This window comes from Anomaloglossus baeobatrachus, chromosome 1 (genome assembly GCF_048569485.1).
Source record: "Anomaloglossus baeobatrachus isolate aAnoBae1 chromosome 1, aAnoBae1.hap1, whole genome shotgun sequence".
Taxonomy (NCBI): Eukaryota; Metazoa; Chordata; class Amphibia; order Anura; family Aromobatidae; genus Anomaloglossus; species Anomaloglossus baeobatrachus.
Genome location: NC_134353.1, coordinates 309,523,405 through 309,548,577, shown reverse-complemented (window position 1 = coordinate 309,548,577; position 25,173 = coordinate 309,523,405). Strand labels below are relative to the sequence as shown.

General features: G+C 45.7%; 1 protein-coding gene across 4 annotated transcripts in view; it reads right to left on the bottom strand.

Moving 5' to 3' along the window:
• FAM13A (family with sequence similarity 13 member A) overlaps positions 1–25,173 on the bottom strand; it is a 344,313-nt gene that overhangs the window by 204,088 nt on the left and 115,052 nt on the right. For all 4 annotated transcript variants that reach the window (XM_075351136.1, XM_075351152.1, XM_075351144.1 and 1 more), the window contains 4 exons: positions 24,909–25,059; positions 22,398–22,475; positions 22,236–22,310; positions 20,832–20,903 (listed from right to left, as the gene is read on the bottom strand). In XM_075351136.1, coding sequence (XP_075207251.1) covers positions 20,832–20,903; positions 22,236–22,310; positions 22,398–22,475; positions 24,909–25,059 — 376 coding nt within the window. The remainder of the gene's footprint in view (positions 1–20,831; positions 20,904–22,235; positions 22,311–22,397; positions 22,476–24,908; positions 25,060–25,173) is intronic.

Here is a 25,173-nt window from a genome sequence, read left to right as displayed (position 1 = left end):
TCTGTCAGATCTTTATTATTCAATCCTTCCAAGACAGTTCAACTTTACATTGCCTGCAGCACATCCCACAACAATTTGCAATCCAAAGAAGGAAGATGTGAAACATGCAAACATCTTATCAGGCAATTGGTATTGTCTTCTGTGTGTCACGTTAGCAAATTATCTACCTACTAAGCAAACAGTGGTCATGTTTTGTATACCAGACTGATGAAGTATTTGCTCTAGTAAGGTATGCCTCATTCATTAAGAGGTGTGAGTCTCAATGAATTTGGAGCTTCTCACAGCTGCCATTTTCCACTGCCAGAAATGTTACTCCTGTTAGGGACTGGTATGTCATTGGTTCAGCATTTGAGCAACTTTTGAGGATGGCTTTGTTGGGGTTCTCAGATAACCTATCCCCAGTTACACCTACTTTGCCCAGAGTTAGTGAAGCTGGCCAGGACTCGTGTAAACCCAAAAAGCTCACGTACCGTCTCCAGTCCTGTACGGAAACAAGGACACAGTAACGTTCACAATTTTTAGACATGGCTGGTTTGTGAGCATACATGGCTGTCTTAACCGGTCACCTCAAAAATCGCTATTTACCTGCACATGTAATGGTGTTCAAAGCATGTCTTGCAAGCTTAGTGAAGGTGCAGCTACTGGGCAATAATGAAGTAATGTTCTCCCTGTAGCCACTGACTTCCAGTCATATCAGGGTGGAGCTGGGAAGTTCCTACAATGAGTTCTCATTAGGTTTTTGCAGCATGTTAGGCCATATGCACACGTTTAGTATTTGGTGAGTTTTTTTTACCTCAATATTTGTAAACCAAAACCTTTAGAGGAACAATCAGAGGAAAAGTATAATAAAAACACGGGCACCACTTCTGTATTTATTACCCACTCCTGGTTTTAGCTACAAATACTGAGGTAAAAAAACCCTTACCAAATACTCAACGTGTGCACGTGGTCTTACTATTCCAGCAAACTAGATGGGATTTATAACTTTGCTTGTTTTTTTACGTTGCATAAACTGTCCTGCACTGTGTGCTTGAAAACAGCAACACGTCAATTTCTCTTACAGGTACATAGTCATCAACATAAAACCTTTATTTTGCCCAAAACGTGATTATTATAATTAGAGAACAGCAATGACTATAGCACAGAAAAAGTTTAGAAGTAAATTTTCTGAAGGTAACAACAGTCACCAATCAGTAGGAAGTGTACAGGCCTTTGCTTTGAATGACTTCAGCACATCTGCGGCCACAGGACATCACTAGTCTCTCACACTGCTCTGGTGTGATTTTGGTCCTTTCTTCTTCCAGTCTCTTCCACAGTTCTTTAACTATTTTGGGTTTTTTGGTCATAGCTTTGTCACCAAGGATTTTCCAGAGGTTTATATTGGGTTTAGATCAGGACTATTGGCCGGCCTTTCATTTTTCAATATTTTCTGTTTCAAGGAACTGTGTTTTGCAGTGTGACAGGGGCCATTGTCCTGCATGAAAATTACGGGTTGATTGAGTGATGAACACAAGTAAGGAACCACGTGTTGTGAAGAAGGTTCTGTAACACACTTGCATTCACTCTGCCAAGTAGCTGTATGAGAGGTCCAACTCCTGCTGCAGAGAACATTCCCCAAACCATGACACTTCTTCCACCACCTTTCACTGACTTCTTAATACACTTTGGGTTCAGTCTTTCCCCAGTTTGTTGACGAACGTTTCCCATCAGACCCAAATACATTAAGCTTGCTTTCATCACTAAAATGAACGTTGGACCACTTCTCCTCTGTCCACACAACATGCTCCTCACCAAAGAGGAGTTTAGCCTTTTGATTCTTTCTGCTAATGAGAGGTTTGGTCACTGAAAAGTGGGCTTTCAGTGCAAATGCTCTAAAACATCGTGACACTGTATCCTTATCCTCTTCAGTGCTATGATGCCAAGCAATTCCAGCCTGTCCTCTCTTGCGAGGGCGGCCAGCCTTCTTGGGGAATTTGATAGAGTATGTGATGTTGTAGAGATGCAATATTCTCGAAAATCACAGACATGGAATGACCAACTTGCTCTTTATGTGTTTTTTCACTGATTTCAAAAGGTGAAAATGCAGCAAAAAGAACTCTGCTCTTGGATAGGTTTAGCTACTTTCTAACAACCGCACGATATCGATATTTCTGGGTCTCTATCTTCATGTTTTCTCACTCTGCTCCTCACTCTTCACGGAATATAATTGGCTGTGTAATCATACGCCACAGAGCGCTGGCAGTCCATTTTGCTTTGACCATGATGGATTTAAACTGGTTTTTTTTTTTCCAGAGTTGGTTAGTTCAGGATGGCTTATAAGTGGATAAAATATATTACAAAGCTTCTTACACTTGCTTGTACTATTAAGTGTGTAACCGTTTAACACAAGTTGTTGTATCTTCTTCCATGCACATTAGTGAGGACATCAGTGAGACACACTTTCAGTATAAGGGTACGCTCACACGAGCGTGAAAATCGGACGAGTGCAATGCGAGAAATTCTCGCATTGCACTCTGACCAATGTTAGGCAATGAGGGCGAGCTGTTGGTCAGCTTTTCTCGCATCCAGATTCTGGATGCGAGAAAAGCGGCAGCATGCTGCGATTGTCTGCGAGAGCCGTATCCCTCGCACCCATTCAAGTGAATGGATGCGAGAGATACATCGGACTGCACTCGGATGTTATCCCAGTGCAGTGCGATCTACGCACAGGCTGACAGTGGAGGAGATGGGAGAATTAACTCCTCCCTCTCCTCCGCAGCGCCTGCACTCAGCCTCACAGCTGAGACCCGATCGCAAGATCGGGTTACAGTCGCATGACACCCGGCTCACACTCGCAGCAGAGCCTGAGTCGGGGGACATTAGCATATCGCATCCGATGCTCTCGCATCGGATGCCATACGCTCGTGTGAGTCCAGCCTAAGACAGAATAATGAACAGGATGGCCACTATCTAAGTGCAGAGAATTAATGATCTAATATAGAAAGCCTTATAGATTATATAATAATTAAGATGTTTCCTTATCTCTATATTTAGAAACTTTATATTTGTCATCTGTACTACTGATTTATGCAAAGTTTGTTTAATTTTTATCTAAAATTATACAGTGGGGAAAATAAGTATTTGAAACACTGTCGATTCCCACCTACAAAGAATGGAAAGGTCTGAAATTTTTATCATAGGTACACTTCAACTAAGAGTAAAGGGTGCTTTACACGCTGCGACATCGCTAACGATATATCGTCGGGGGTCACGTCATTAGTGACGCACATCCGGCGCCGTTAGCGACATCGCAGCGTGTGACACCAATGAGCGACAATCAACGAGGGCAAAAATGTGAAAAATCGTTGCTCATTGACACGTCGTTCATTTCCTTAATATCGTTGCTACTGCAGGTGCGATGTTGTTCGTCGTTCCTGCGGCAGCAGATATCGCTATGTGTGACACCGCAGGAACGACGAACATCTCCTTACCTGCGTCCACCGGCAATGAGGAAGGAAGCAGGTGGGTGGCATGTTCCGGCCGCTCATCTCCGCCCCTCCTCTGCTATTGGACAGCTGCCGTGTGACGTCGCTGTGACGCCGCACGAACCGCCCCCTTAGAAAGGAGGCGGTTCGCCGGTCACAGCGTCGTCGCAAAGCAGGTAAGTAGTGTGACGGGTCCGGGTGATGTTGTGCGCCACGGGCAGCGATCAGGCTGTTCGGATGGTTTTAGGGGTGCTTCACACATAGCGAGATCGCTACCGAAATCGCTGCTACGTCACGGTTTTGGTGACGCAACAGTGACCTCATTAGCGATCTCGCTGTGTGTGACACTGAGCAGCGATCTGGCCCCTGCTGTGAGATCGCTGCTCCTTAGACACAGCCCTGGTTCGTTTTCTTCAAAGGCGCTCTCCCGTTGTGACGCACACATCGCTGTATGTGACAGCGAGAGAGCGACGAAATGAAGCGAGCAGGGAGCAGGAGCTGGCATCTGGCAGCTGCGGTAAGCTGTAACCAAGATAAACATAGGGTAACAAAGGGAAGCCCTTTCCCTGGTTACCCGATATTTACCTTCGTTACAAGCCTCCGCAGCTCTCACGCTGCCAGTGCCGGCTCCCTGCTCTCTGCACATGTAGCTGAAGTACACATGAGGTTAATTAACCCGATGTGTACTGTAGCTAGGAGAGCAAGGAGCCAGCGCTAAGCAGTGTGCGCGGCTCCCTGCTCTCTGCACATGTAGCTGCAGTACACATCGGGGTTAGTGATGTCACGGCATCTGAACAGATACCCGACATTACTAACCCAGTCAGTAATAGAATAAAATAAAGACAAAAAAAAATTTTATTTGAAAAAACACTCTCCGAAACATTCCTCTTTCACCACTTTATTGAAAATAAAGAAATTCCGGTCGCTGTAATCCATTTTGGAGGTCCCACGCCGACTCTGGACCTTCTAGAATATGGGGGGCACGTTCAGGGAACGTATCCCCCATTTTCTGGAAGAGCAAGCTCTCCATGAGCAGTGTGGGTGCAGTAATCTGAGAATACTGCACTCACACTGCCCCGGTCCAACTTAGGGCAGAGTGACCTGCAGTAACCTCATTCCAGAATATGAGGGGCACGCTCACAGAACGTACCCCCCATTTTCTGGAACAGCAGTCTCTCCATGTGAGGAGTGTGGCTGCAGATTACTGCACTCACTCTCCCCCGGTCCACAGTGGAGCAGCCTGTGCAGCAGCGACGTCAGCGTCCCTGCTTGCAGGGATCCAGCTGACAGCCGCTGTCTGCGCATGCGCCGCCAGCATTCAAGAAGGAGGCGGCGTGATCGCGGGACGGATCACCAGCCAGGTAACGTAAGACCGGGGGCGGACGCGGGGGGACAGCGGGAGACCTAGCGACAACTTTCTGTCGCATGTGACGTGTCACATGCGGCAGAAAGAGCAGGATGAATGCGGCCGCGCGCTACTGTGCGCTGCGCGCCGCCATCTTCCACGCTCCGGAGGGGGGAGGGGGGGCGGCTCTGGAGAACCGGAGGGGGCTCCTGTGGACCAGAGGGCTCCGGTGGACCGGAGGAGAGGTCAAGGGGAGGACATTTCCCTCCGATCTGAAATGTTTGATCATTTCAGATCGGAGGGAAATGAATGCAGAGCCGGCGCCGGCGGCAGTTTGTGCGCTTCGGCACCATTTTGACTGCTCCGGAGGGGGGGTGGGACTCTCCGGTACCGGGGGCTTTGGGGGCAGTAGGGGTTTAGATTTCTTTCTCATCTGACATGTTTGATCATGACAGATGAAAAAGAAATCTGTTTTACCGGCCATTTCTTTTTTTTTTATGTGACCGTCGGTATACGGTGTATACCGCCGATCACATTATCGGGGTCCAAAAAAAACACCCCGATTCATAATCTGGGGGGTCTCAGCTACCTAGATTTTCGGTCGCTGGGGGGCGCTACAGGGTCTTTTCGGGCCGCCGCTTTAAAGCGGCGGAACAGAATAAATACCCTGTTTTGCCGCCGCTTTAAGTCGTACGGCCGTCGTTATGAGGTTAAAGACATGCATAAAGTGCCAAGTGCTTAGAAGGAATAAATAAATAATTAATAAATTGCATACAAAATAGAACCTGGACTAATCCACATAATCCTCTCCATGCACAAAGGATACACTATATGGTAAACCAACATTAAAACAGACATAATAGTCAATGATTAGAAAAATATAATAATGCACTCCGTATAGTAAATTCATCAAAGAAGGCATATATGGCATAAGTTCACATGATTTTTTTCAGATGAAAGGTTGACGTTTTAAATAGTAATAGATAAATATAAAGTGAAAAAGAAGGCGGCGAAACGCGCGTTGGGGAGCTTACCTGTGGTCCCTGGTATGTAATGTTTATATTGAACATATTGTGATGTACCAATGCATAATATGATACCAGTTGGTGATGTATTAATGCATAATATAACACTATAGGTGCCGCTTAATACTTCTTAGTGGTGCTTCTTCTATATGGTTCCCTTATATGTAATGCACTCAGCATATAGGCCATATAACATGCTGTATAATGCAAAATGGCCTATAATCAAACTTAGTCCTATATAGTATACAGTGCACTGTGCACTTTATATTTATCTATTACTATTTAAAAAACTTCAACCTTTCATCTGAAAAAATTCATGTTAACTGATGCCATATATGCCTTCTTTGGTGAATTTACTATACTGAGCGCATTATTATATTTTTCCATTTATTGACTATTCTGTCTGTTTTAATCTTCGATTGTGTCTTATGTATTTATTGACTATTGGCATATCCCTTGTTTATTTGCCTCGATACTGACAGGTGACCAATTCAGGGTTATTTATTCACTGTGCATTCTCTCTACCCTCTCTATTTTCATGTTTTTCTTTTAAAAAAAAAAAAAACCTTTTTCTACAGTAATACAAATGATTGCTTTACATTATGTGTTTCAGATTTTTCTTTATAGGCTTTAATGTATATGTATACTGGAACTACTAATATGTTTCCTCGCATATTGAGATATAGGCTGGACATGACTAAAGTGTTTGAAAAATGAATGCTAAAGAAATGCAATTAAATTAAAGAGAAGATCATAATGATGTAAGAAAAGAAATGTAATGATACAATATGAGCAAAGATGTTTCCTTATCTCTAATGACTGATCCATTTTATTCAGGCAGAGATTATACACTGTAAAACCCATCTCTACACACAAAATATCTGTATACACGGATAGTTGCCATTTATTGGGTACCAGTCATGCATCATATATTTCAGTACAAAGATGCCATAATAGTCTTTACGAGATACAAACAGTACAGGAATTATTGCATAAATTGTTAAAAAGGTACCAGGAGAAAACCTACATGAGCCAGTATTTGTATGCAGAGCTCATCTGACAGTTTTCCCACTGAACAGGACTGAGCAGCCTGCAGTGTATTCGAATATATGAAGGCTACATAAGCCAAAATGCAAAAGAACTGCAATATCGATCTTTTTTGCTATCAATGTTTATCTATTGTAAATTTATAAAAAGGAAAATAATATGCAAAGAGAAGCTGGGCCATTTTGTCGTTTTCTGCCACTAATCTAAGTTTCTATTTATCCCCATACAGAAAGTGCGCCCTCTATTGGCAGCTGATGGCAGACAGAATTGTAGCATTTAAAGGGAATCTATCACAAGGTTTTTGCTACCGCCTCAAAAACAGGGATTCCAGCGGTGTCAATTTGTGCAGTTTTAATAAAATCACTGTTTTATCAGCTGCAGATCTACCAGTTCTCAGAATGCTGAGCTCTGTATAACCCCAACCCCACAAATAATTGGCAGCTTTCTGTGTACACTGTGTATAAGCAAAAGACTATCAAACAGGGGTAGGTGCAGAGTTATACAGAACTCAAATATGGAGGACTGCATTAGTCTTTTAACAAAGATGACAGGGCTCCTCCGGGTGAAAAAACATGCAATTCTTTATTCCATCAGTTGTATGACAGCAACGTTTCGACCTGGTGGTCTTTATCAAGCATAGCTATGCTTGATAAAGACTACCAGGTCAAAACATTGCTGTCATACAACTGATGGAATAAGGAATTGCATGTTTTTTCACCCGGAGGAGCCCTGTCATCTTTGTTATTGGTATTTCAAGTGATCCCTTGATCTTGGACGTGCGCTCCTGAGGAGCTGATTGTGCTGGTGCACAGGCACATACGTTTTTTAACCAAGGTGCTGTGGACTTTTCTTTTTTGGATATGCATTAGTCTTTTAGTGATAATCTCCTGCTGATAAAACAGTGATTTTATTAAAATGACAGCAAGCAGCCTGGTAAGCGATACGTCGCTGTAAACAAGGTTTCTGCCTCTGTTCTCTGAAGAGGTGGCAAAAAGATGGTGACAAACTCTCCTTAAAGTGAAATTGTCACCAAGTTTTGAGTTACTTAGTTTTGTAGACCACCTCCCACACCACTGATTAGCAGCTTTCTGCATGCACCGTGCATTTACAGAAAGATGCTAATGTTATATAGAGCAGGAGAAAATGGCATAAGATAACTAGTCCTCTAGTGTTAAGCTCCCGCTGTGAAAACAAATAGCCCAGTAAGTGACACAACCTTATATTCAGGGTCTCTGACCCTATATCATGCTATTTCCATATTAAATAGCAGTAACTCGTTGATGCATTCCCTCTCACAGTGAAATATAGTATATGTAAACATTTTGGCAAAGAATGTACCTAGGATGTTGGGACAAGGGGAGGAATTTAGCCATATTTGTTATGGTCACTTATGCTGATGAAAATCGTAATAATTACTTCCATTTGTACATTTCAATAGGAGATTTATTTTCCATGTACAATAGAGAGAAGGACATACACATCCCAGTAAATCGAATTCAAGAGGACACCATCCAACTGGACAAAATACATCTAAGTGCTGAGATATTGAGCTAATAGAGGCAAACTTGACAGATTACATAATGATATATTATTACAGTTTTTCCTCTATTCTCCCACTGTGGACTTCGTGTGGTAAATAGTTAAAATATTACATTACAAGAATATACAAAAACTGCAGCGTCAAAAACACAATAAAAACGCATGAAAAAAAAAAAAACAATAAAAAAATACAATGAGAAACACAAGTAACCTAATAGATGCAGACATGCTGCAGAAAATCTGAAACCTCAAGCACCAAATACTCTTTGTGGGGATGTAGCACTTTACCACAATTGCCATGGGGCGTAAACAGATTCCAACACAGCAAGGGAATCACATTGTTCAAAGCCATCAGTGAGAAGAGTACAAAAACATTTGCAAGGCATTACCTATACCATGGAACACTGAAGACGCTCATAAAGCTGTGGCTTAAATTTGGAACAACAGTGACATTAGCTAGAACTGGACGTCCCTCAAAAATTGTTGAAAAGACAAGAAAATTGATTCCGGAAGCTGCATAGAGGACTACAGCAACATTAAAGGAGCTGCAGGAATGTTTGGCAAGAACTGCATGTGACAGAAATTTCCCATATTCTTTATATGACTGGCTTGTGGGGTAGGGAAGCAAGGTAGACAGATTTTCTTACAATGCTCTGCTACATTTTACCAAAACCTACAATAAAGGCCCCGTTACACACAGAAATAAATCTTTGGCAGATTTGTGGTTGCAGTGAAATTGTGGACAATCAGTGCCAGGTTTGTGGCTGTGCACAAATGGAACAATATGTCCATGATTTCACTGCAACCACAGATCTGCCAAAGATTTATCTCTGTGTGTGACGGGGCCTTTTGTGTGCCAAAAGCATGTGAAAAAACATGTTCTGGTCTGATGAGACCAAGGATGAACTTTTTTTTGAATAATAAAACTGTTTCAACACCCAATTACAACTTATGTAAAATAAAAAAACGCTGCAAATGACTAATATTAAAACACTTATGTTTGTAACAATAGCATAGATGCACACAGAATGTAGGGTTGGAAGAGGGTTAGGTTTACACCTGGAAGCACCACTGTACTTAAGAATGTGTGTGTTGCTCAGTTTTGCCACTGGGCATGTTGTGGAATTGTACTATTAGGAAATCCCTAAATAAAGGTAGCTCGGGTTCATTTGGCCATATGAAAAATATGGGCCAGTCATTTCCGCTAACTGTGAAAGTGATGACCGCTGCATGCAACTCCATGCGCTTGTCACAGAGCAGTCATGTGCAGGAGAGGCAGGTTGTAGTGCCCTTCAAATTGATGGGTGACATAGAAAAAAATGTTTACTACTTTATCACAGGGATCTCCAGATAATATTCACATAATACATTCTCCGAACATTATCAGCTGTTAGTTCTAGATTACACGTCTTACTTTGCTACCTTGAGGCTTAAGCTGGGTTTACACACTGCAACATCGCAAACGACATCGCTGTAACGTCACCGGTTTTGTGACGTTACAGCGACCTCCCCAGCGACATTGCAGTGTGTGAAACCTATCAGCAACCTGGCCCCTGCTGTGAAGTTGTGATCGCTACAAATCGTTCAGGACCATTCCTAGGTCCTTTGTTTCCCGCTGTGCAGCCTGCATCGCTAGCAAGTTTCAGTGTGTAAAGGGGACTTTACAGCGACTCCGCGGCTCTGTCTGTGTAGCGTCCTGATTAGCGGTCACCGGTGAAGGATTCACCGGTGACCGCTAATCCCCCCGAGTGACTGAAGTGTCCCCCCCTCTCTCATACTCACCGATCCCCGATCACCGGCGCTGCACGACGTTCACTCTTCTCCAGCGGCTTTTCCTTTTTTGAAAAAGCCGGCCGCTCATTAAACAATCTCGTATTCCCTGCTTTTCCCCGCCCACCGGCAAATATGATTGGTTGCAGTGAGACACGCCCACACGCTGAGTGACAGCTGTGTCACTGCACCCAATCACAGCAGCCGGTGGGTGTGTCTATACTGTGCAGTAAAATAAATAAATAAATAATTAAAAAATCCGGCGTGAGGTCCCCCCCAATTTTAATACCAGCCAGATAAAGCCATACGGCTAAAAGGCTGGTATTCTCAAGATGGGGAGCCCCACGTTATGGGGAGCCCCCCAGCCTAACAATATCAGCCAGCAGCCGCCCAGAATTGCCGCATACATTAGATGCGACAGTTCTGGGACTGTACCCGGCTCTTCCCGATTTGCCCTGGTGCTTTGGCAAATCGGGGTAATAAGGAGTTATTGGCAGCCCATAGCTGCCAATAAGTCCTAGATTAATCATGTCAGGCGTCTCCCCGAGATTCCTTCCATGATTAATCTGTAAATTACAGTTAAAAAACACACACCCGAAAAATCCTTTATTAGAAATAAAAAACACTAACAAATTCCCTCATTACCAATTTATTACCCACAACAAAGCCCTCCTTGTCTGGCGTAATCCACGGTCCTCCAGCGTCGCATCCAGCTCTGCTGCATGGAGGTGACAGGAGCAGCAGAAGACACCGCCGCTCCGGTCACCTCCACGCAGCTAATGAAGAGAGCCGTGTGATCGACTGAGCTGTCACTGAGGTTACCTGGATCCAGCGGTGGATGCAGCGGTGGCCGCGGGTAACCTCAGTGACAGCTCAGCTGATCGCGCTACTCACCGCCGCTCCGGTCAGCTCCACGCAGCAAATGAGGTGAGTAGCGCGATCAGCTGAGCTGTCACTGAGGTTACCCGCGGCCACCGCTGGATCCACCGCTGGATCCAGGTAACCTCAGTGACAGCTGAACCGATCACACGGCTCTCTTCATTAGCTGCGTACAGGTGACAGGAGCGGCTGTGTCTTCTGCTGCTCTTGTCACCTGCATGCAGCAGAGCTGGATGCGACGCTGGAGGACCGTGGATTACGCCGGACAAGGAGGGCTTTGTTGTGGGTAATAAATTGGTAATGAGGGAATGTGTTTGTGTTTTTAATTTCTAATAAAGGATTTTTCGGGTGTGTGTGTGTTTATTTACTGTAACTTACAGATTAATCATGGAAGGTGTCTCATAGACGCCTGACATGATTAATCTAGGACTTATTGGCAGCTATGGGCTGCCAATAACTCCTTATTACCCCGATTTGCCAACGCACCAGGGCAAATCGGGAAGAGCCGGGTACAGTCCCAGATCTGTCGCATCTAATGTATGCGGCAATTCTGGGCGTCTGCTGGCTGATATTGTTAGGCTGGGGGGCTCCCCATAACGTGGGGCTCCCCATCCTGAGAATACCAGCCTGCAGCCGTATGGCTTTATCTGGCTGGTATTAAAATAGGGGGGGACCGCACGCCGGATTTTTTAATTATTTATTTATTTACACGGCACACAGAGCCGCGCGGCATTAAATGAAGTCGGGTGAAGTTCACCTGCTTTTTTGACACGTCCCCAACGACCAGCTAGTCGCTCTGCAGGTCCGGATCGCTGTTAGGTCGTTGGCCAGGTCTGCCTGTTTGACAGCTCACCAGAGACTTTGTAGCGATCCCGGCTAGGTTGAGATCGCAGGTTGGATCGCTAGAAAGTCTCAGTGTGTAAACCCAGCTTTAGTGCCCTAAAGTACTACTTCTTGTATAGAACTACTATTTACTAGTCTATTGCAAAAGCACGATATAACACAATGATGGGAAAGCTGTAGAATTCTTTTACATAGTAGAAGACAAAAAATACTCTCTGAATACAAGCACCCTTCCAGTCTATATTAATAATAACTCTAAGGAAACTTCTAATTTCTAGACTTTTCAATCTAAGGCTATGTGCCCACGGGACTATGTACCTGCAGATATATCCGCACAGGTACGTCCGCAGATTTCCCGCAGCTGATCCCCAAAATCCGCAGCTATACACAGCTGCGGGATTCCAGGGAAATAGCTACGGTAAACCTGCGGACATTCGTGCGACTTACCTGCGGACGTCCCGGCCTCTATCTCCATAGTGGAGGGCCGTGATTTCCGCAGGTATTTCCGCAGGAATAATTGACATGCAGTTATGTGCGGCTGCGGGACATCCGCAGCATATTCCGCAGCCGCACATACCGCAGCATTGACACAGACACTCCCTATGTCCCATAGGATAACATGGGGTGTGTCTGTACTTGCCAAAACCTGTGGATTTATCTAGAAAATCCAGATAAATCCACAGGTTTTCTGCGGCAAAATCCGTGGGTACAGAGTCCCGTGGGCACATGACATAAGAGTACAGAGGCCCATTAGTCAATGTCAAAAACATATTAAGTCATGTCTAGAGTTGAGCGGATTGGTTATAATCCGGGTCCGGCGGATCCGGATCGGGTTGCCGCAGAAGTCCGGATCCGATCCAGAATCCGCGCCCATGTAAATCAATGGGGAGCCGGATCAGGGACGAGAGAGAGAGAGAGAGAGAGAGAGAGAAAGAAAGAGAGAGAGAGAGAAAGAGAGAGAGAGAGAAAGAGAGAGAGAGAGAAAGGAGAGAGAGAGAAAGGAGAGAGAGAGAAAGGAGAGAGAGAGAAAGGAGAGAGAGAGAAAGGAGAGAGAGAGAAAGGAGAGAGAGAGAAAGGAGAGAGAGAGAAAGGAGAGAGAGAGAGAAAGGAGAGAGAGAGAAAGGAGAGAGAGAGAGAAAGGAGAGAGAGAGAGAGAAAGGAGAGAGAGAGAAAGGAGAGAGAGAGAAAGGAGAGAGAAAAAAAAAAAAAAAAAAAGGATCCGGATCGTGCACCCCGACGAATCCCGGGTACTGGTCGGACTCGGATCGGGCTCTCAAACCGTGCGGATCCGGATTTTGCGGATCCGGGTCCGCTCAACACTAGTCATATCAACTAATATACAACATGTAGTGCTGAAATTATTTGCACTATGATTAAGGGGCAGACACATGGCTTGGCAGCCCGTTCAGCTGAAGATAGGAGTAAACAGCGAAGGGGCCTAATATGGCCCCAGGAGGTTTTAGGCCAAAAGGGATGGCTGGGTCTCAGCCACTCCATTTATTTAACGGTTTATTAAACAATGAATTGATTTTGTAGATGAATCATTGTTTTACTTTCACAATCACAGTGGTTTGGGCCTCGTTGTTGCAGCACTACAGTGACGCCCTTTGGCATTGCCCTTGTAAGGCTAAGATCACACTTCCGTTGTTTTGCATCAGTCGCAATCCGTCGCCTAGAGGAATTACGGTATCCTGCAAAATATTTTGCAGGAATCCAGTTTTTCCCCATAGACTTCTATTAGTGACGGATTACGACTGATGATGCTGCGCTGCATCTGCTGCGTCGCGGTCAGTCGTTTTTTAACTGACCGCCGGGCGGGAGCAACGCAGCCTGTAACGTTTTTTGAGCAGCGCGATCTGTAGGATTTTGCTGCGCATGCTCTCTCTGGCTCCCTGCCCCCGTAACCAGGATAAACATCGGGTAACCAAGCAATGCGCTTTGGTTAGTTACCCGATATTTACAGTGGTTACGGGTGCAGGGAGCCAGCGATAAGCGGTGTATGCTGGTAACCAAGATAAATATCGGGTAACCAAGCAAAAAGGGCTTTGCTTATACCCGATATTTACCCTGGATACAGTGTGCAAGGAGGCCGACACTTCACCACTTGGCTTCGCCCCCTCCCGCACTCCGCATGTGTACACACACACACACACACACACACACACTTGTCCCCAGCCCTGCAGTCCCCGTGGCACTGACGGCCTCAGCTCCACAGCCCCGCTTGGCTCCGCTCCCTCGCGCTCCGCCCCCTCCCGCACTCCGCATGTACACACACATGTAGACACACACACACACTAACTCACCTGTCCCCAGCAATGCAGACCGCGGCAGTGACGTCCTCATCTCCGCCCCCCGAACTCTGCCCCCCGCACACAACAGAGTCCGACATTAAAATTCTTTTCTTTGTCATCCGTTGTTATCCGTTGTACAATGCATCAGTCACATGCGTCAAGCAACGCATGTGACTGATGCAAAACAACGGAAATGTGAACTTAGCCTAACAAGTATCCTTTCCTCTGCTCACACTCACCATGAAGTCTAATAGACATGGCACCACCTCGGCCATCACAGAGTCTATGTCTGGATGAGCTGCTTTGCGATCGTCTGACACAAGATTATGTATGGCTCAAGTGTCTGAACTGTCTACAGAGACACCCTGGAATATTACCTTTGCAAACCTAGACCCTAAGGGGAACTTTGCACGTTGCGACATCGCTAGCATCGGCTAGTGATGCAGAGCGTGATAGTACCCGCCCCCGTCGCACATGTGATATCTTGTGATAGCTGCCGTAGCGAACATTATCACTACGGCAGCTCCAGACGCACTTTCCTGCCCTGCGACGTCGCTCTGGTCGGCGACTCGTCTCCTTCACACGGCAGGCGGCCAATAGAAGCGGAGGAGCGTAGATGAGCGGGACATAAACATCCCGCTCACCTCCTTCCTTCCGCATAGCCGGTGGATGCAGGTAAGGAGATGTTCCTCGCTCCTGCAGTGTCACACATAGCGATGTGTGCTGCTGCAGGAATGACAAACAACATCGTATCTCCTATTGGTGCGACATTATGAAAATGACCGACGCTACACAGATCACCGATTTTCGACGCTTTAACGATCGTTTATCTGCGCATCTAGGCTTTACACGTTGCGACGTCGTTAACGGCGCCGGATGTGCGTCACTTTTGATTTGACCCCGACGATATTGCAGTAGCGATGTCGCAGCGTGCAAAGTACCCCAAAGGGATGTAACCATAAACCCCAAGACTACAAGGGATGTTCTTATTGACCACTTTCCTGTCCTTGACCACTAAGCATAGTCTCAGTAACACAATATTGTCCAGAGCTGAGAAAGCCATCGTAAAGAGCAGCTCTGGATTTGCACGTTCTGGGTATGCTCATGGTAGGGGCTCTTATTTGGCTCTTGCAAACGGCCATCAGCTGTGTGCCCGTGCCTGCTCTGATCCATGGCTTTAGAAATGACAGTATAATGAAGCATTAATGATAATCCTACAGTAAGTGATCAGGTCTGCAAATGTTGATGCTATTTTCACGAAAGAGAACTGCTTCCTTCTCAAAGCATAAAGCAGAATTAGCAAAGGTCCCAGATAATATATGGCTGCCCTGGTGTCAGCAGCATGACAGATGCTTTGTGGTTTTCCTGCCTTTTAAACATTGTGTACCCTGAACAAAACTGCCGGAAACAATTAGCAAATGCAAAGGGGCCATCAATGCGTAATCTTTGAAAATCTGGTTATTTTTAGCCAGCTCACAGAAACATAATGCCGTTTTGTTTTATTTTGTTCCAATCCTATGGTGCATACGTGCTTTATTCTACTTCTCCTGAGAACGGTAATTCTTTAAACACAGGCTGTGCTTTTAATCTGTTCTTATGTTAGAAGACGTTTGTGGCAGGTTAAAGGGAACCTGTCAGACTGATTCACAAGACTAAAGCTTGGGCATGCCGCTGTACGGTATGGCAATACAATGCTGAACGTGCCCCTACTTAAGGTGTCAGCATTGGTATTATGTAATAAAATGAATATGGCAATGTGCCCGAGCCAGGACTCACCACCAAAAACATCACTCGCTATTTCACGACTATTATAGTGCTCTGATTTTGCTGTAAAAAAAAGTGCAATCGCACGATAGGTTTTCGGATATTTTATTCACCGTGTTCACTATATGGTAAAACTGATATGTCGTTGTGATGCCTGAGGTCGGTGCGAGTATGTAGACACCAAACATATATAGGGCTACTTGTATCTAAGGGGTTAAAGTTCACAAGCTTGTCCAAAAAAAGTGGCGCACGTTTTGCGCCATTTTCCGAAACCCATAGAGTTCTCATTTTTCTGTATCTATAGGGCTCAGGGATGGCTGATTTTTGCATACTGAGTTGACGTTTTTAACTGTACCATTTTTGCGCAGATGCTATGTTTTCATCACCTGTTATTGCATTTTGCGCAAAATTTGCGGGTACCAAAAAAACGTGATTTTGGCGTTTGGTAAATGGCATAACGGCAAAAAAATTCCAATCAGATTAATTGATTTTATATTTTGATAGATCGGGCATTTATGAACGCGGCGATACCAAATATGTGTATATTTTTTTAACCCTTTAATTTTCAATGGGGCGAATGGGGGGGTGATTTGAACGGTTACGTTTTTTCATTTTTTTTATAACTTTTTTTTTAGCTTTTTTGCTATTTTACTAGTCCCCCTAGGAGACTATAATGATCAGCAATCTGATCGCTCTTGCATATCTCCAGATCACAGCTACACAGCTGAGATCTGCAGAAAAGGAGCTCTCCTATTACACACTGCAGTCTGCCGGGTGTAAGAGGAAGTGACTCCTGATAGCTACAGACACCATCACATGACCCTGTGCTACCATGGCAACCACCGGCAGTCACGTGATCACGTTACGTGATTTCAGATGGGGGTGGGGGCAAGTTATCGTTATGGCGGTGCGCATATACATCTCGCTGCTAGATTTTGGCAGAGATGTAAGGGGTTAACAGTCGCGGGTAGAACGGAATTCTACTGACGACTAGCTGGCACACATGTCAGCTGTTGAAATCAGCTGATATGTGTACGGATTAACCTAACACGATCCATGTCGCCATGTCATGGCGTCGTCATGTGTTGTGAAGAGGTTAAATAAACTTTGGTTTGGGACCTGGAATTGACCTGAACCCCAATGGAAATCATTAATTGGGCAGTTCAGGTCTGCGTCCATATGTAGTGAGCCATAAACATATCACTTCCGGAGGAGGGTGGGCGTGGTTTATCCTTTTTTTTTGTGTGCACACTACAACCAATTATGCTATTGTTACCCACAGTGTGAGCCAATCAAACATGGCAAGCTTCTAGCACTGGGCTGAGCACAGAGTGTACCCGAACACAGAGATGCTTGGCATACGTAAATCACCCGAACTCTGTTTTTTTGTAAAGTCTGTGTTTGGTATGAACACTGAACCTCGGGTTCCCTCATCTCTAGTCACAGTCTAGGTGACATTGGCTGTGACACGGGTCGAGCAGCTAAAAAGTGTTATGTGATGCAGCTACAACGTAGCATAATGCAGGTGAATAGATAAGTTAATAAGCAGGTTGTAAAAAATGAGAAATGCTGTGGAGAGGTAACAGCACATAGCGATCATCAACTATGACCTGTGTCATGGCCAAAGTTGCCATGTTGCTTTTATTAGACAAAATTAGACAATTGAAAGTGGGGCTTGGACACCATCGATAGCTTGCAACCCATGGCCCCCCGAGCAGAAACTGACCATTCCAGCTAAAAGCAGCAACAACACAATGGTAGTTCTGTTTGCTCCTTCTAAAGCAGTCTCTGTAAGGCTGAGATCATATGTTCTGTAATCATCCATTAGAATGGATCCTTCAGATATCCGTTGGCAAAAACGTTCTGCAAACATAACTTTTTGTCCGTTGTTACATAACTGATGTCTGCTGCATCCATTTTTTTTTTTTTAAACAGGAGTCTACGGAGAACGGATCCGTTAACAGATTGATATTCAGCCATCTGTTTTTCTTACATTTGTAACGGATCTATTTTTTTCTTACAGGATCAGTTTGAAATGGAAGATAAATAGCAATCCATTAACTAATCTATTCTCTATAACAGGGTTGGGGAACCTGCGGTCCGTGATTACCTTTTCTGTGGCCCCCGAGCATATTCCCGAGAATGGCAGTGCTCGAGCCGCCACTGTGATCTTGTTGGCCGTGGCCCTTTAAATCCCCACATGTGCTGCTTGCGCGTACCAAGGGTCTCTCACGCTAGTCAGTGTCAGCGTGCTTGGGACTTACTTTGTGGGCAGGTTTAGCGCTCTGCGCTTCCATCCCACAGACGTTTCACAGGTTCCAGCGGTGTTTGCTTGCCCTCCGGAGTTGTGTGCCCGGCGCCTGCCTTCCAGAGCTGTGTGCCTGGTACTTGCCCTCCGTTGCTGTGTGCCCGGCGCGCACCCTCCAGTGCTTTTTGCCCCCCCAGCCCCCACATGTGTTCCCCCCAGTGAGGTCTTTGCTCCACAAGCGCTGTGTGCAGCCCTCCAAGTGCTGTAGCAGCCCCCCAGTGCTGTGTATCACCCCCAGTGTTGTGTTCCCCCAATGCTGTGTACCACCTCCAGTGCTATCACCCCCAGTGATGTCCGTGCCCCCTAGTGATGTCTGTGCTTCGTAAGTGCTGTCCATGCCTCACAGTCCCCCCTCAGTGCTGTCCGTGCACCTTTAGTGATGTCCGTGCCACCCTAGTGATGTCTGCTCCCCCTCAGTGATCCTCTCCGTGCCCCCACGCAGTGCTGTCTGTGCCCCACAGCCATGTTTATGCTTCCCAATGATGTCTGTGCCTCAGCCTCTCTTGTGATGTATATGCCCCAGCCCCTTCTGTGATGTATATGCCCCCAGCCCCTCCTGTGATGTATATTCCTTAGCCCCTCCTGTGATATGCCCCCAGCCCCTCCTGTGATGTATATTCCTTAGCCTCTCCTGTGATGTATATGCCCCCAGCCCCTCCTGTGATGTATATGCCCCCAGACCCTCCTGTGATGTATATGCCCCCAGCCCATCCTGTGATATGTATGCCCCTAGCCCTTCCTGTAATGTGTATGCCCCTAGCGTCTCCTGTGATGTGTATGCCCCAAGCGAATCCTGTGATGTGTATGCCCCAGCCCTTCATGTGATATATGTGCCCTCAGTGTCTCCTGTGATTTATATACAGCAGTCCCAATGTCTCCTATGTGATGTATATACAACAGTCACAGCGTCTCCTATGTGATGTATATACTCCCAGCCCCTGCAGTGATGTATATGATTTACCAATCTTATTATCACAAAGAGTTGGCTGCGCTCCAGACCGAGACAAACCTGAAAAAGCAGTTGTGAGAAGCAACATGATTAGTATCACCAAACTTCACAGCCGCACCAAAGAGAAGTAGCTGCAGCCACCACAATAGGAGTGATTTAATTACCGTATTTTTCGTTTTATAAGTTGCACCAGATGATAAGACGCACCCCAAATTTAGAGACACAAAAAGGTAAAAAAAAAATAAACTATGGGGTCCATCTTATACTCCGGTGTTGTCTTACCAGAGGGGGGCGGTAGCGGTGGTGGAGCGGGGTCACAGTAGGAAGAGGCTGTGCTAGCAGCGGCGGTGGATCCGTGGTGGCGGCAGCGGATCAGTGGTGTCAGCGGCAGGTCAGTGCTGTCAACAGCAGGTCAGTGACAGTGGCAGCAGTGGTGAGTCAGTGACAGCAGCGGCGGGTCAGTGTCAGTGGTGGCAGCGGCGGATCAGTGACAGCGGCAGCAGCGGCGGGTCAGTGACAGCGGCAGCAGCGGGTCAGTGGGGGCAGCGGCGAGTCAGTGACAGCGGCAGCATTGGCGGGTCAGTGACTGCGGCAGCAGCGGCCAGTCAGTCACAGCGGCAGCAGTGGCGGGTCAGTGACAGCGGCAGCAGGGGCGGGTCAGTGACAGCGGCAGCAGCGGCGCGTCAGTGGCAGCGACAGCAGCGGCGGGTCAGTGGCAGCGACAGGTCAGTGGTGGAGCAGGCCGGTGCGGGAAGTGTACCAGTCTGTCCGCAATCCCGGTTCAAATGATGGCGCCCGGACCAGCGTGTGCGCAGATGGAGCTCTCATCCAAGAGCTCCATCTGCACACGCGCTGACTCCCGGCGCCATCATTTGAAATCAGGACCGCGGACAGACTGGGACACTTGCCGCACAGCCACCGCAGTCCGTACAGCCACCCGCCCGCCCACCTGCACAGAGTGGCAGCCAGCAGGCCGCCCACCGCATAGAGAAGCAGCTGTGACAGAGGCAGCTGGCCACGACAGGCACCCGGCTGCCGGCATGCAGCGACACGCACCCGGCCGCCCACACACAAAGCTGCACAGACAGCCCCCCTGGTAAAGCTATATTCGGATTTTAAGACGCTCCCATCATTTTCCTCCCAAGTTTTTGGGAGGTAAAGTGCGTCTTATAATCCGAAATAATTGTTTGACCAAATATAGCACGGTCATTTTCACATTTATAATTTTGTGCGGCCCCCGAAGGTTGGTAGAAATTTCCAAATGACCTTTAGCATAATACAGGTTCCCCACCCCAGCTCTATAGACTCCAATGTTAAAAAAAAACGGATCTAGCAGAAATCAGTTTGCCAAAAGATCTCTACAGGATTCGTTCTAACTGATGATTACAGACATGTGGACTCAGCCTAAGCTGAAGTCCATGCAGTAACTAGTGATGGACTGTTCACGTGCAAATTCCTGCCGACAGAGAGGGCATCTCAAGACTGTGTGAAAGTGAGTACTGTGGAGGTACGGGCTACAAAGACTATTGGCACACATGACTATGTATGGCACATTTCATTAAATAAACATGTCGGTACTTTAATTATGCCACATTTTTCTATTTTACCTTCTTCTTTTGTGAAGTATAAGGAACAACATTTTTTGGATTACTTCCTTGCTGAACATCAATCAAAGTATCCTGTCAAAACATAATAAAAAAAAAATCATGTAGCGTAGCTAATTGAACTCTAAAGCCTAAAATACACGGCATGAAAATCGGTGGGAGTGGAATGCGATAAAACATTGCATTCCACTCGGACCAATATTAGCCTGTGTGCCAGCACTCATAAGCGATTATTTTCTCAGCCCTAATTGGACTGAGAAAACAATTGCAGCATGCTGCGACTGTAATGTGATCTTTTTTCACTCTCGCACCCATTCAAGTCTATGGGGGCGAGAGAAAATCGCACTGCACTCGCGGTACACCGGTGTACCGCAAGTGCAGGGCGAGAATGGCAATAGCTGGCAACGGAGGAGAGAGGGAGATAAATCCCTCCCTCCCTTCCGCAGCGCCTGCCCGACCCCCGCAGCTGAGGCTCAGTCACAGTAACACTCGCATGACACTCGGCCCCTGCTGTGCTGCCAGCATGAGTCGAGTGTCATGCGAGGATTGCAGTAGATTCCCGTGTGGCCCCGTCCTAACATTCTAAATACAGAAATTCTTCTATACACCTCACAATGAGGCCACATTCACACGTTCAGTATTTGGTTGTTTTTTTTCCCCTTAGTATTTGAAAGCCAAAATCTGGAGTGGAACAATCAGAGGAAAAGTATAATAGAAACAGACAGGGGGCACAAGTGGGCATAACTTATACACCATCTCATATCAAGTGCAGACAGGGGGTAGTGCATGGCAATGGTGGGCATAATGGATACACCATCTCATATCAAGTGCAGACAGGGGGCAGTGCATGGCAAAGGTGGGCATAATGGATACACCATCTCATATCAAGTGCAGACAGGGGGCAGTGCATGGCAAAGGTGGGCATAACTTATACACCATCTCATATCAAGTGGAGACAGGGGGCACCGTATGGCACAAGGATTATGTCATGCAATACACAGTAATTGTATTATCCCTTATTTCTTTAACCCATTTTTTTTGGGGGGGGGGGGGGGTTCTCCGATTCATTTGCCTTAGACCATTCCCATTAAATGTCTGTCACTTGGTGATTATGATGTCATGTCTAACAGACAACAAAAGGAGCTAATTGTCATTTGTTTATGCCCTGTGGCCCTTTTATTTATATCCCTTAGGTGATGCGATAATTACGGTGCATGGTTTCTACATGGTTAAACAGCTGTTTCACCAGTGTTGGACTGATTAACTAAAAATCACAGCGTCCATGTGTCTATGAGGATGGGATGTACTTATATCCTTACCCCCGTACACCTGAACACACCGGTAAACTCAACTACACAAATGAGTTCAAGATTTTAAATCTTATTTAGTGAAAAAAAAAATTCTTACCGTAAATCTTGGAGATAATTTGGGCAAGTCTAATTCAACATTACTTGTCTTCAGTGGTTGTTCCTGGACTTGTGTCTGTGTAAAGTGCAGAAAATATAATTTGTAAGATCAGTGAGATACCAAGAAGGAGGCCCATTTTTAGAAATTAATTGGTCAACGAACCTTTCGTCTAGGAGACTGAGAAGCCACTTGAACTTCCACCACCCTAGTGGGGATAACGGGCCTTTCTGAATTATATTCCTAGGAAAAGCAAAACACACCAGTTTATAGCTACGTGCACATGTTGAGTATTTCACGCAATATTGACGGGCTTAGACACCAGTCTAATTTGTCTGAGGGCCCCTGACAAATGATGTTGGGGAAGTTAAGGTTCCAGTATATCCAATTTCGGCCTGACAAAAATGTTGTTCTCTGATAGATAAGCTGCCACTAGAGATGTCTGGCAGTTGCTCTTTCACAGAGAACATAGGAGCACTCGGCAGAGTGCGAGTTCCTGTGTGTGATACAGCTGGACAATATAGCCGTGAGCGCTGAACCACCATTCGTCCTAAAGCTATCTAATGAGTTTTAAGAGGTTAGTGCATTCAAACAATATTATCGTGTAACAACTACACAGAAAACAGTCTGTTCCAGGCCTTAAACAAACACAAATAGTACCTTGCAGGTTGACATCAGCAAAATGATATCATAGCAGAGCTATTCTAGAATAGCAGCCATCCTGACCTGAACCCCAGTGAGTTGTATATGTGAAGAGGCAGAGTAACCTATGGCTATAATCTATTTACCGTGTAATGCAGCTAAGCTACTGTTAGACAATCTGTTCTTATAGTGAGGGGTCTGAAGACAGAACATGTGTGGAAATAAGAGGATTCTGCCACTTCCCAGCATGAGCCGGAGTTTATGTAGAAAAACAATAGCTCATGTTTTTGCTGACATGCTGTTAAGTCTGCCTGCAAAATGCAATGGAAAATGCAGAACGTGAACTTATCTTAAGCCAATCTGAATGCAGATATGTAAAGTGTAGGTTAGTTCATGGTTCAAAGCAGTGATAATGATGAAATTATAAAATGTATACGGCAATAATTGTAGACTATTTACACTGTGTTTATGCAAAGGTCTAGTGGTCTGTCTGAATCCCACAAAACATAGAACCATGGAGTGCACTGACACGAAGTTCAAATGAACTGCCATCTGCCTTTTCACATGGGAACAAAAATGGGTCCGTTTGAGCTTTTGTCATTGCACTCTATAGGGTGCGTTACACGCTGCGACATCGCTAGCGATCTCGTTAGCGATGTGACACGCCAGATCGCAGATGCGATCTGCCGAGATCGCACATGTGACCGGCTCTATAAAACCGACCTATGTGCGATCTCGGCAGATCGCATCTGCGATCTGGCGTGTCACATCGCTAACGAGATTGCTAGCGATGTTGCAGCGTGTAAAGCCCCCTTATGGCTACATTGCAGGTTCCTGGATTTAGTGCCAAATGCAGTGAGAAAAAGGCCGAACATTTACTATGCTAGAAAATAATCTAATTAATATGAGGGGGGAGCAATACAAAAAAATAAAGGAGAACTGTAAGTGTATTGCATACATGAGACAAGGCAAAGGTGTACAGTATGTGCACATGATCTGTAATGCCAGGCACTTGGAAACCAATTACTTTGAAAGCGGACCATACACATTAGATTTAAGTCTGCATTGCAGGCGCCATTCAAAGACTGATGCAGTTCTGGCCATAAATAATGATCAATGCAGCACAGCATGTAGCGTTATTTTGTCGTCTGTAATGCTGGACAGCAAACAGGGGACCCGATTATCATCAATTGGGGTCTATCGCTTGCTGCTGGGGTCTGGTAATTATATTACTTTCTTTTTTCTGTTCATATCATGGAACAGAACTTTACAAATATGTGCCAATGTGACCAACAGTAAAAGTTGGCTGAACATTGGATCAGTTGAGGCTACTCTTCTGGAGCCCTCCATACATGTGTAAGCCACTGCCAGACAATTCTCGTAGCAGCTTGTATTTCGTGAGAGAAACGGATCAGCAGGGTGAATGAAGCTTGTATTCTACTGTTTATTTGCAGCTTATTTGAAGCTTAGGTTCGGCTGTACGGTGACTCAGTGGTTAGCACTGCAGACTTGCAGCGCTGGGGTCATGGGTGCAAAGGACAACATCTGCAAGCAGCTATGTTTTACCCACCACCGGCTTCTTCCCACCCCATTTGACTTGATTAACAAGTATCCCGCTTTGGGACAGAACACCAGGGAGCTGCCTCCTTGACTCCTGCCTGTTCCCAGCTAATTTTCTCGACACAACACTGCAAAACCGTAATTGCTCCATGCTGCCTGTGGTTCAGGCAGCCCAAGTATCCTCACATGTTCTTTTTCATCCACGCGTAGTTTTAAAAGACTGACTATACTTTTCTACCTTTATACCAGAAAGATGTTAATATGAAGTGGATATTACGCCATGGTAGAATTAAGAACATTCCGACTGCATCTGTTGCTTTTCATTTGCATGTATTCTGCGTACAGGCTGCAGGCTATTTTCAAGGCCATTAGTATACATTTTCCTTCTCTAAATTCGCTCTTCATTCATCACTCATTAGTTATACATGCTTCAACACATTTGACATGTCTTTAAGGAAAAAAAGTGCTGCTTACTTTTACAGTAATAATTCTGGCCATGTCCTCGCATAATGCGTCCTTCTCTGTGGAATCACATTCAAAGAACTTTGAGTAATCTTCCAACAGCTTGGCCACAATTTTGTTGCATATCTCCTGCTGTTTCATGCCTTCAAAGCCTGAAGATACACTGTGAAAAAGAGACAAATATCATTCATTACGTGGCTTTATAGTTCACTGTATTTTAGGCCTAAGACACACATCCGTGCCGCCGGTACGTGTTTGGCAGTTTTTTCACGTACCG